Source organism: Bufo bufo, chromosome 6 (assembly GCF_905171765.1).
Source record: "Bufo bufo chromosome 6, aBufBuf1.1, whole genome shotgun sequence".
Lineage (NCBI taxonomy): Eukaryota > Metazoa > Chordata > Amphibia > Anura > Bufonidae > Bufo > Bufo bufo.
Window position 1 is genome coordinate 270,300,191 of NC_053394.1, and position 12,548 is coordinate 270,312,738.

Below are 12,548 nucleotides of genomic sequence, written 5' to 3' on the forward strand. Positions count from 1 at the left end.
TAACCCCTAACAGGTATATTAGACGCTGTTTTGATAACAGCGTCTAATATACCTGCTACCTGGTCCTCTGGTGGTCCCCTTTGTTTGGATCGACCACCAGAGGACACAAGTAGCTCAGTAAAGTAGCACCAAGCACCACTACACTACACTACACCCCCCCGTCACTTATTAACCCCTTATTAGCCCCTGATCACCCCATATAGACTCCCTGATCACCCCCCTGTCATTGATTACCCCCCTGTCATTGATCACACCCCTGTAAAGCTCCATTCAGACGTCCGCATGATTTTTACGGATCCACTGATAGATGGATCGGATCCGCAAAACGCACACGGACGTCTGAATGGAGCCTTACAGGGGCGTGATCAATGACTGTGGTGATCACCCAATATAGACTCCCTGATCACCCCCCTGTCATTGATTACCCCCCTGTCATTGATCACACCCCTGTAAAGCTCCATTCAGACGTCCGCATGATTTTTACGGATCCACTGATAGATGGATCGGATCCGCAAAACGCACACGGACGTCTGAATGGAGCCTTACAGGGGCGTGATCAATGACTGTGGTGATCACCCCATATAGACTCCCTCATCACCCCCCTGTCATTGATCACACCACTGTAAAGCTCCATTCAGACGTCCGCATGATTTTTACGGATCCACTGATAGATGGATCGGATCCGCAAAACACATACGGACATATGAATGGAGCCTTATAGGGGGGTGATCAATGACAGGGGGGTGATCACCCCATATAGACTCCCTGATCACCCCCCTGTCATTGATCACCCCCCTGTCATTGATTACCCCCCTGTCATTGATCACACCCCTGTAAAGCTCCATTCAGACGTCCGCATGATTTTTACGGATCCACTGATAGATGGATCGGATCCGCAAAACACATACGGACGTCTGAATGGAGCCTTACAGGGGCGTGATCAATGACTGTGGTGATCACCCCATATAGACTCCCTGATCACCCCCCTGTCATTGATTACCCCCCTGTCATTGATAACCCCCTGTAAAGCTCCTTTCAGACGTCCGCATGATTTTTACGGATCCACTGATAGATGGATCGGATCCGCAAAACGCATACGGACGTCTGAATGGAGCCTTACAGGGGCATGATCAATGACTGTGGTGATCACCCCATATAGACTCCCTGATCACCCCCCTGTCATTGATCACCCCCCCTGTCATTGATCACCCCCCTGTCATTGATCACCCCTCTGTAAGGCTCCATTCAGACATTTTTTTGGCCCAAGTTAGCGGAAATTATTATTTTTTTCTTACAAAGTCTCATATTCCACTAACTTGTGTCAAAAAATTAAATCTCACATGAACTCACCATACCCCTCACGGAATCCAAATGCGTAAATTTTTTTAGACATTTATATTCCAGACTTCCTCTCACGCTTTAGGGCCCCTAGAATGCCAGGGCAGTATAAATACCCCACATGTGACCCCATTTCGGAAAGAAGACACCCCCAGGTATTCCGTGAGGGGCATATTGAGTCCATGAAAGATTGAAATTTTTGTCCCAAGTTAGCGGAAAGGGAGACATTGTGAGAAAAAAATAAAAAATATCAATTTCCGCTAACTTTTGCCAAAAAAAAAAAATTTCTATGAACTCGCCATGCCCCTCATTGAATACCTTGGGGTGTCTTCTTTCCAAAATGGGGTCACATGTGGGGTATTTATACTGCCCTGGCATTCTAGGGGCCCCAAAGCGTGAGAAGAAGTCTGGTATCCAAATGTCTAAAAATGCCCTCCTAAAAGGAATTTGGGCACCTTTGCGCATCTAGGCTGCAAAAAAAGTGTCACACATCTGGTATCGCCGTACTCAGGAGAAGTTGGGGAATGTGTTTTGGGGTGTCATTTTACATATACCCATGCTGGGTGAGAGAAATATCTTGGTCAAATGCCAACTTTGTATAAAAAAATGGGAAAAGTTGTCTTTTGCCAGGATATTTCTCTCACCCAGCATGGGTATATGTAAAATGACACCCCAAAACACATTCCCCAACTTCTCCTGAATACGGCGATACCACATGTGTGACACTTTTTTGCAGCCTAGGTGGGCAAAGGGGCCCATATTCCAAAGAGCACCTTTAGGATTTCACTGGTCATTTACCTACTTACCACAAATTAGGGCCCCTGGAAAATGCCAGGGCAGTATAACTACCCCACAAGTGACCCCATTTTGGAAAGAAGACACCCCAAGGTATTCCGTGAGGGGCATGGCGAGTTCCTAGAATTTTTTATTTTTTGTCACAAGTTAGTGGAAAATGATGATTTTTTTTTTTTTTTTTTTTTTCTTACAAAGTCTCATATTCCACTAACTTGTGACAAAAAATAAAAACTTCCATGAACTCACTATGCACATCAGCGAATACCTTGGGGTGTCTTCTTTCCAAAATGGGGTCACTTGTGGGGTAGTTATACTGCCCTGGCATTCTAGGGGCCCAAATGTGTGGTAAAGAGTTTGAAATCAAATTCTGTAAAAAATGACCAGTGAAATCCGAAAGGTGCTCTTTGGAATATTCAGGAGAAGTTGGGGAATGTGTTTTGGGGTGTCATTTTACATATACCCATGCTGGGTGAGAGAAATATCTTGGCAAAAGACAACTTTTACCATTTTTTTATACAAAGTTGTCTTTGCCAAGATATTTCTCTCACCCAGCATGGGTATAGTGAGTTCATGGAAGTTTTTATTTTTTGTCACAAGTTAGTGGAAAATGATGATTTTTTTTTTTTCTTACAAAGTCTCATATTCCACTAACTTGTGACAAAAAATAAAAACTTCCATGAACTCACTATGCCCATCAGCGAATACCTTGGCATTCTAGGGGCCCAAATGTGTGGTAAGGAGTTTGAAATCAAATTCTGAAAAAAATGACCAGTGAAATCCGAAAGGTGCTCTTTGGAATATGGGCCCCTTTGCCCACCTAGGCTGCAAAAAAGTGTCACACATGTGGTATCTCCGTATTCAGGAGAAGTTGGGGAATGTGTTTTGGGGTGTCATTTTACATATACCCATGCTGGGTGAGAGAAATATCTTGGCAAAAGACAACTTTTACCATTTTTTTATACAAAGTTGTCTTTTGCCAAGATATTTCTCTCACCCAGCATGGGTATATGTAAAATGACACCCCAAAACACATTCCCCAACTTCTCCTGAATACGGAGATACCACATGTGTGACACTTTTTTGCAGCCTAGGTGGGCAAAGGGGCCCATATTCCAAAGAGCACCTTTCGGATTTCACTGGCCATTTTTTACAGAATTTGATTTCAAACTCCTTAACACACATTTGGGCCCCTAGAATGCCAGGGCAGTATAACTACCCCACAAGTGACCCCATTTTGGAAAGAAGACATCCCAAGGTATTCGCTGATGGGCATAGTGAGTTCATGGAAGCTTTTATTTTTTGTCACAAGTTAGTGGAATATGAGACTTTGTAAGAAAAAAATAAAAAAAATAAAAATCATCATTTTCCGCTAACTTGTGACAAAAAATAAAAAGTTCTATGAACTCACTATGCCCATCAGCGAATACCTTAGGGTGTGTACTTTCCGAAATGGGGTCATTTGTGGGGTGTTTGTACTGTCTGGCCATTGTAGAACCTCATGAAACATGACAGGTGCTCAGAAAGTCAGAGCTGCTTCAAAAAGCGGAAATTCACATTTTTGTACCATAGTTTGTAAATGCTATAACTTTTACCCAAACCATTTTTTTTTACCCAAACATTTTTTTTTTATCAAAGACATGTAGAACAATAAATTTAGAGCAAAATTTATATATGGATCTCGTTTTTTTTTTGCAAAATTTTACAACTGAAAGTGAAAAATGTCATTTTTTTGCAAAAAAAATCGTTAAATTTCAATTAATAACAAAAAAAGTAAAAATGTCAGCAGCAATGAAATACCACCAAATGAAAGCTCTATTAGTGAGAAGAAAAGGAGGTAAAATTCATTTGGGTGGTAAGTTGCATGACCGAGCAATAAACCGCTAAAGTTGTGGAGTGCCGATTTGTAAAAAAGGGCCTGGTCTTTAGGGGGGTATAAACCTGTGGTCCTTAAGTGATTAACATTCATTTCAATAGATCCGGGGGAAAAAAGGAAGGTACTCCGTATGCCTTCCGTTTCCGTTTTTACTTTCTGTTCAAAGATAGAACATGTCCTATTATTGTCCGCACAACGGACAAGGATAGTACTGTTCTATAAGGGGCCATCTGTTGCGTTCCGTTTTTTGCGGATCCATTTTTTGCGGACCGCAAAATACTGAAAAAGCCATACGGTCGTGTGCAAGAGGCCTTAGGCTGAATTCACACGTCCATGGAACACGGTCCGTTAGATACCGGACTGGCATCCTGCTTAGTGCAGGAGCGCACGGCGTCATTGGTTGCTAAGATGTAGTGCGCTTCATGCCGCCGCTGCTGTACAGTAATGCACTCGTATAGATCATACGAGTGTATTACTGTACTGAAGCACAAAGCGCACAGCGACATAGCAACCAATGACGGTGTGAGCTCCTGCACTAAGCAGGATGCCGGTCTTTTTTCCATTATTTGAACCTTTGAATGTCAATGAAAAGGCTCGGTAAAACAATTAAAAGGGGTATTCCAGTCTCAGCCATTCATGGTTGAGATGGGAATACACATGGTATGCAGCAGCCAGCGATGGCCATGGTTACAGGTGAGCTGACTGTGCTTTATGTTTCTATAACTGCCATTGAAGTGAATGAGAGTACAGCACCAGTGCAGCACAGCAAGCTCCACAGTTATGGAAAAGCATTCGCTTGCTGTGCTTCCTCAGCTCCAATCCACATCTATGGGAGTTATGGAAACCACATAGCAAAGCTTGCCCTGCTATTTTCTTATCTCCAGCCACTTCTGACCACCACATACTATGGGTACTCTGATTTCAGCCGTGCTTTGAACCTTCTGTTGAGCCCTTTCATTGCAGCAAATCAATCATGGTCAAAAACTTACTGTTCAGGTGGCTCCAGGACAACAAATCCTGCAATTTTCTTCATCCAATTCTGCTTCAGGTCTTCCTTTGGTTCAGTAAGAGGAGATTCTCCTTCCCAAATAATCTGTATATGAGTACTGTTTGAGTCCCAAAAGGGTTTTTCAAATTCCAGCACAATTTTATTATTGGTTCCAAATCCCAAATTCTTAATAGCCTGCGTTTTTTTCGGTGAAAGAGGAGGGCTGAAGAAATCCACTGATTGTTTCTTCAGAAATCCTGAAACCATAGGAAACTAACTAAATGTCACATGCAGAATAAATTCATAACAACCACTTTTTACAGTAAAGATGACCCTGATCACTGTCGGTCGGGCTAAACCATGGGTAGAATGTAGTATCATATGGTGGACATTCAATTGAGACAGCACTAATAAAGGGGATATCTCATAATAAGTATCACTATGCAATGAACAGGGCATTTCAAATCAAGTATTCCTGCAAAATACGCGCATTAGAAATATTGTTAGACATTCTGGTCCACTTTCTCCTGCATTCAGGGGTGGAAAGACTTGCTCAGTAGCTTCCCCGCGTCCTTCTTCCTCTCAGTGCTGATGTGGTGATCGAAGGATTAAGTGGCCCAGATAATTTTCATTGATTCGACCCTACATCTAAATTCATAGAAACTAGAGGTGGGACGAATCCAATTTTTTTCGAATCTGAATCCGTTCTCGAATATATCTAATCTTTTGAATCTCGAATCCTGTACATAAGAATTGTGTGAACGGTGTCAGAAACAAAATGACCCAAACACTTATGAGGGGGGAAGGGGGCCTGTGGATGACACTGCTATGGGGGGGGGGGGGGGGAATCTGTGGATGGCACTGTTATGGGGGAAATCTGTGGATGCCACTGTTATGGGGGGGATCTGTGGATGGCACCGTTATGAGGGGGATCTGTGGATGGCACCGTTATGGGGGGATCTGTGAATGGCACTGTTATGGGGGATCTCTGGATGGCACTGTTATGGGGATCTCTGGATGGCACTGTTATGGGGGATCTCTGGATGGCACTGTTATGGGGGGGATCTGTGGATGACACATATATTGCATCTTATGCTATGTGCCATCCACAGATCCCCCCTTAACAGTGTCCCTGCAGTGTGAATGACCCCCAATACAGGGGCTGGGGGCCGGCATCTGGATTAGGAATGACAGTGGGGACCGGTGCAGTCCCTGTATTCTAATGCACCGGCCCCGCTCACTGTAGTATAATCTGATCTAACCTGCATTGTTAAGATATAATAATCATGTGTATTACTTACAACCTTAAGTTCCGTAGCAGGGAGGAGGGAGGAGGCAGGCCGGGAGGAGGGGCGGGCGGCGCGTCACTCACTACGTCATGCGCCCGTGCTGCCTGCTTCATTCATAAAGTGGGTGGCGCAGATGCATGACGTATTGAGTGACGCGCCGCCTGCCCACCCTCCCGGCCTGCCTCCTCCCTCCTCTCTGCTATGGAAGTTAATGTTGTAAGTAATACAGATGGATTACACATAATTATTATATCTTAACAATGCAGGTCCCCGCTGTCATTACTAATCCAGATGCCGGCCCCCAGCCCCTCCTCCCTCTGTTGATACACCCGTCCACCGCACTGTGCGGCATGGCGGCGGCCGTGTATCATTAGGTTATATCGTGTCGCGGGATTCGTTGGATTCGAATCTTACTAAATTACATCGGGATTAGAGTCCACGAATCCCACAAGATTCGAGGGATTCGTGGATTCGAATATAGAAACATAAAGCTATATCTCTCTCTAGACAGTCGAGAAGAAAATTAGAAGAGGACATACCATAGAGGTATTTATTAAGTCAAATCGCTGGCCTGTGTGCGAGAGATCATTTTCTATGCAGGGGGGAAGGTGATAACAAGAGCTGCACTCCTGGTAATACAGGTGATTGACTGTAATGTCACATGTGACATGTGCTGCCTCCCACAGAAAGGAAGGAATTGCTTCTTTTCTTTCTGTGGGTGTGCAGCCACTTGTCATATGAGGCATTATAGTCAAGCAGAGTATAAAAGAGAAAAAAGATGAAAAGCAATGTTTTTTGCATTGATATATGTCACGGGGTTCCGAAGGTGCACTCGGTCCCCCATTGCTCGCAGAACTGTTGCTTAGCTTTTGGAATGAGGTTCTGTGTTTGACCTCATTCCCAGGGCGGCTTTACTAGCTGGGTGGCTCCCTGCTCCTAGTCTGCCTTGAGCGCCGAGCTGATCACTCGGTGCTCGACTGGTTGGTCTGTCGGTCATGTGACACTGGCCACGTCACATGACCCTCACTCCCCACTATAAATACAGGCAGCCTGCTGGCTACAGGTTGCCTGTTAATTTCTAGGTTCCTTGCTATTTGTTGGACTGCTGAATACTTACCTGATCCTGTTCCCTGACCATCCTTTTGCCTGCTCCTTCTGTACTGGTATTGTGACCTCGGCTCCCACCTGACTACTCTCTTAGGACTCCTCTTGTACTTCTCTGCTCTCCTGGTATTTTTGACCCCGGCTTCTCCTGACAATTCTCTGCTTGCTCCATTTGTACTTTGCAGCTTTCCTGGTATTGACTCGGTCCGTTCACGTCCTGTTTGTCTGTCTGTCATCCCTGCACTTATTCCAAGTTAGGGATTGCCGTCCAGTTGTCTCCTGTCATTAGGACTCGCGAGGCAAGTAGGCAGGGCCAGGGGTAAGGGTGGAGCGCAGTGGTCACTTCCCTCCCCCCTGTGTGTGTGTGTGTGTACACGACCGTTACAGATTAACAGGCCCAATAACCACTGTATTATGAATCCTCTGGTGACCCTGACTGACCATGTCTCTAATCTGACGCAGAGGGTGCAGGAGTTAGGGGAAAAACTCAGTTCTTTTGAGTTAGGGCAAGGTTCTTCCACTCCTCAGGCCTCCAGTCCGCATTTTGAGCCCCAGATTAAGCTCCCAGAACCCTTTTCTGGAGACCGGAGGAAGTTTCTCTCTTTTAAGGAGAGTTGCAAACTTTACTTCCGTTTGCGCCCCGTGTCCTCTGGCCCCGAGAGTCAACGCGTGGGCATTATCATTTCCCGATTACAGGGTGATCCCCAGGACTGGGCGTTCTCTTTACCTGCTGGCACCAGTTGCTTATATTCTGTGGAGGGGTTCTTTCAGGCCTTGGGTACCCTCTATGATGAACCAGACAGGGCTCTAGTAGCCGAGACGGCTCTAAAGGCACTGGTTCAGGGCAATTTACCAGCGGAGGATTATTGCACCCAATTCAGAAGGTAGTGTGTCCCCTCAGGATGGAACGAACCAGCCCTGAAGAGTCAGTTCAGGTCAGGTCTGTCTGATAAATTAAAGGATCTTCTGGTCAGTTATCAACTTCCAGAGACCTTAGAGGAGATGATGACCCTTGTTGTCCGACTTGACCGACGGGTTAGAGAGAGACGACAGGAACAACAGTTCTCTTCCCAGATGGTGGTCCAGCCAGAGGCCTATCCCAGAGACAATGCTGAGGTCTCCACCGAGGAACCCATGCAGGTTGGCATGACCCGAGGGAATCTTCGCCGCAGACGTGGAGAATGCTTTTACTGTAGAGATCCTGACCATTGGATCAACCAGTGTCCTAAGAAGGTCCTCTCTGTCAAGTCTCCTAAGACAAGGCAACCTAAAGACCAGGTACACCCTGAATTTTCTAAATGTAAGCTTTCGGTAGCCATTACGATTTCTCTGGGAGTAGATAAATGGCCGGGTAAGGCCTTTATTGATTCTGGCTCAGCGGCTAGCTTTATTGACTGAGTATGATGTAAGATTGGGTATTCCTATGTTTGCCTTACCAACTCCTATCCATGTCATGGCTATTGATGCTACTCCTCTTATTGGTGGTACGGTGAGCTTATGTACCTCAGAGATTTCTCTAACCGTGGGTGTGTGCCACTCAGAGAGATGTTCGCTTCTAGTCCTGGAGAACCTACCTGCTGAGGTGGTACTAGGGTTGCCTTGGCTCCGACTACATAACCCCACTATAGATTGGTCCAATGGGGAGTTGGTGAGATGGGGGCCTAAGTGTGACTCGTGCTTGTCCGTGGTACAGGCTGGGGTCTCAGTAAAGTCTGATACTTTACCCTCTGCTGTTAGAGAATATTCTGATGTATTCTCATCACCAACCCCGGAGGTTCTACCCCCCCATAGACCTTAAGATTGTACCATAGAGCTAGTAGAGGGGGCCAAGTTTCCTAAAGGACGAATTTATAATCTTTCTATGCCCGAACGCAAGGCCATGGAAGATTATATTAAGGAGAGCCTTGGTAAAGGGCATATTAGACCTTCTGTCTCTCCTATGGGGGCGGGGGTTTTCTTCGTTAAGAAAAAAGATGGTGGTCTTAGGCCATGTATCGATTACCGGAGATTAAATAAAATCACTGTCCAGAATAGATACTCCCTCCCATTGATTCCGGATTTATTTAACCAGGTTCTGGGGGCAACCTGGTTTTCCAAAATTGACCTGAAAGGGGCATACAATCTAATCCGAATCAAGGAGGGAGACGAATGGAAGACGGCGTTCAATACCCCGGTAGGACACTTTGAATATCAGGTGATGCCTTTTGGACTCAGCAATGCCCCAGCTGTGTTCCAAAACTTCATGAATGACATTCTTAGGGAGTTCTTAGGTAAATTTGTTATTGTCTATCTTGACGACATTTTGATATTCTCTCCTGACTTCGAATCCCATGTGTCTCATGTTAAACAAGTATTAGAGGTGTTGAGGGAGAATCAGCTATCCGCTAAACAAGAGAAATGTGTCTTTGGTGTACAGGAGATTCTGTTTCTAGGGCATGTTCTGACTCCTCACGCCTTCAAGATGGATACTGGTAAGGTACTAGCAATTAAGGAATGGGTAAGACCTTCATCCTTAAAGGCCTTACAACGGTTCTTAGGTTTCGCCAATTACTATCGTAAATTTATTATGAATTTTTCCGTAATTGCTAAACCGTTTGTCCGACCTTACTAAGAAAGGGGCGGATTTGGAGAATTGGTCTACTGAGGCCATTTCTTCATTTGAAAAATTAAAAAAGGCATTCAGTAGCGCTCCCATTCTGATCCAGCCTGATCAGGAGAAACCTTTTATTGTGGAGGTGGATGCGTCCAAGGACGGCGTAGGAGCAGTCCTTTCACAAGGTCCTGCTAGCCTCACTAATCTGAGACCATGTGCCTTCTTCTCCAGGAAATTCTCTCCCATGGAGAGAAACTACGACATAGGGAATAGGGAGCTGCTGGCCATTAAATGGGCATTTGAGGAGTGGAGGCATTTCCTGGAGGGGGCAAGACATTGTGTAACTGTTGTCACTGACCATAAAAACCTTATGTTTCTCGAGTCTGCTAAGAGGGTGAATCCCCGTCAAGCCAGATGGGCTCTGTTTTTTTACTTGTTTTGATTTTTCCATCACATTCAGGCCGGGAAGTAAAAATGTGAAGGCGGACGCATTATCTCGGAGCTTCCAGGCTTTTCAACCTACTGAGGTACTACCTGAATCCATCCTACCAGCAAAAATCTTCTTAGCAGCTCTTACCCAGGATATCTCGGCTCGCATTAGGTCTGAACAACATCTGGCACCGATATCCACCCCAACAGATAAGTTGTTTGTTCCCGTACAATTTTGTCTCCAGCTGTTGGGTGAGTGTCACGATTCTGCCTTTTGTGGACATCCGGGTGTTGAGGGCACTAAGGATCTGGTTTCTAGATCTTATTGGTGGCCCACTCTAACTAGGGATGTCAAGTCCTACGTGTCAGCCTGTGAGGTTTGTGCCAGGTCCAAGACACCTAGGACTCGCCCTGCGGGTAACCTACGACCCCTACCCATTCCCAGTAGACCCTGGTCCCATATCTCGATGGACTTTATAACTGACCTACCGCTGGCGGAGGGTAAGACTGTGGTTTGGGTAGTGGTCGATAGGTTTAGCAAGATGGTTCATTTCATTCCCCTGTCTAAACTTCCGAATGCTAAAACCCTGGCGTCTATTTTTGTGAGAGAGATTGTTCGTTTACATGGCATCCCGGAAAATATTGTTTCTGACAGGGGTGTGCAGTTTGTGTCCAAATTCTGGAGGGCTTTCTGTCAAAGATGTAAAATTTAATTGTCTTTTTCTTCCGCCTACCATCCTGAGAGTAATGGGCAGACTGAACGCCTTAATCAGTCTGTGGAACAATTCTTGAAGTTGTATGTTGCTGATGACCAGCAATTATGGGTCAAATTCCTTCCATTGGCTGAATTTGCTTTGAATAACCGTGTCACTTCTTCTGCTGGGGTCTCCCCTTTCTTTTGTAACCATGGTTTTCATCCCCGTTTTCATTCTGGGTCGTCCGTCTCCTCCTCTAACCCTGAAGCGGATAAACTCTCCTCCGAACGGTGCACAGTCAATCGAACCTAGAAAAGGCTCAATGTTCTCAAAAACTCAAGGCCGATAGAAGACGTTCAAGGGGGGTAAACTTTCAGGTTGGGGATAAGGTATGGTTGTCCTCCAAGAATCTATCTCTCAAGGTAACTTCTAAAAAATTTGCTCCTCGTTTTATTGGACCATATAAGATCACGGAAGTGATTAACCCGGTATCTTTTAGGTTGGAGCTGCCTGAGTCATTCCACATTCATAATGTGTTCCATAAATCTCTGCTTAAAAAATATTTTGAACCGGTAGTACCATCAAAAGCCTCGCCTCCGCCGATTCTTGTTAATGATGCTGTCGAGTATGTGGTGTCTAAAATAGTGGATGTCAGGAAGGTGCGTAATTCCTTGCAGTACCTGATTCACTGGAAGGGGTATGGACCTGAAGAGAGATCTTGGGTACCTGCCAGGGAGGTTCATGCTCCTAGACTTGTTCGTAAATTTCATTTAGAACACCCTGAAAAGCCATCGCCTGAAGTCTTGGGTCCGGTGGCCCCTCGTAAAAGGGGGGGTACTGTCACGGGGTTCCGAAGGTGCACTCGGTCCCCCATTACCCGCAGAACTGTTGCTTAGCTTTTGGAATGAGGTTTTGTGTTTGCCCTCATTCCCAGGGCGGCTTTACTAGCTGGGTGGCTCCCTGCTCCTAGTCTGCCTTGAGCGCTGAGCTGATCACTCGGTGCTCGACTGGTTGGTCTGTCGGTCATGTGACGCTGGCCACATCACATGACCCTCACTCCCCACTATAAATACAGGCAGCCTGCTGGCTACAGGTTGCCTGTTAATTTCTAGGTTCCTTGCTATTTGTTGGACTGCTGAATACTTACCTGATCCTGTTCCCTGACCATCCTTTTGCCTGCTCCTTCTGTACTGCGCATCCGTACTGGTATTGTGACCTCGGCTCCCACCTGACTACTCTCTTAGGACTCCTCTTGTACTTCTCTGTTCTCCTGGTATTTATGACCCCGGCTTCTCCTGTCAATTCTCTGCTTGCTCCATTTGTACTTTGCAGCTTTCCTGGTATTGACTCGGTCCGTTCACGTCCTGTTGTTTGTCTGTCTGTCATCCCTGCACTTATTCCAAGTTAGAGATTGCCGTCCAGTTGTCCCCTGTCATTAGGACTC

General features: G+C 45.7%; 1 protein-coding gene across 2 annotated transcripts in view; it reads right to left on the minus strand.

The window, feature by feature from the left end:
* The window catches only part of LOC121003238 (peroxisomal N(1)-acetyl-spermine/spermidine oxidase-like), a 130,199-nt gene that overhangs the window by 39,056 nt on the left and 78,595 nt on the right, over positions 1 to 12,548 (minus strand). For both annotated transcript variants that reach the window (XM_040434908.1, XM_040434907.1), the window contains one exon: positions 4,996 to 5,251. In XM_040434908.1, coding sequence (XP_040290842.1) covers positions 4,996 to 5,251 — 256 coding nt within the window. The remainder of the gene's footprint in view (positions 1 to 4,995; positions 5,252 to 12,548) is intronic.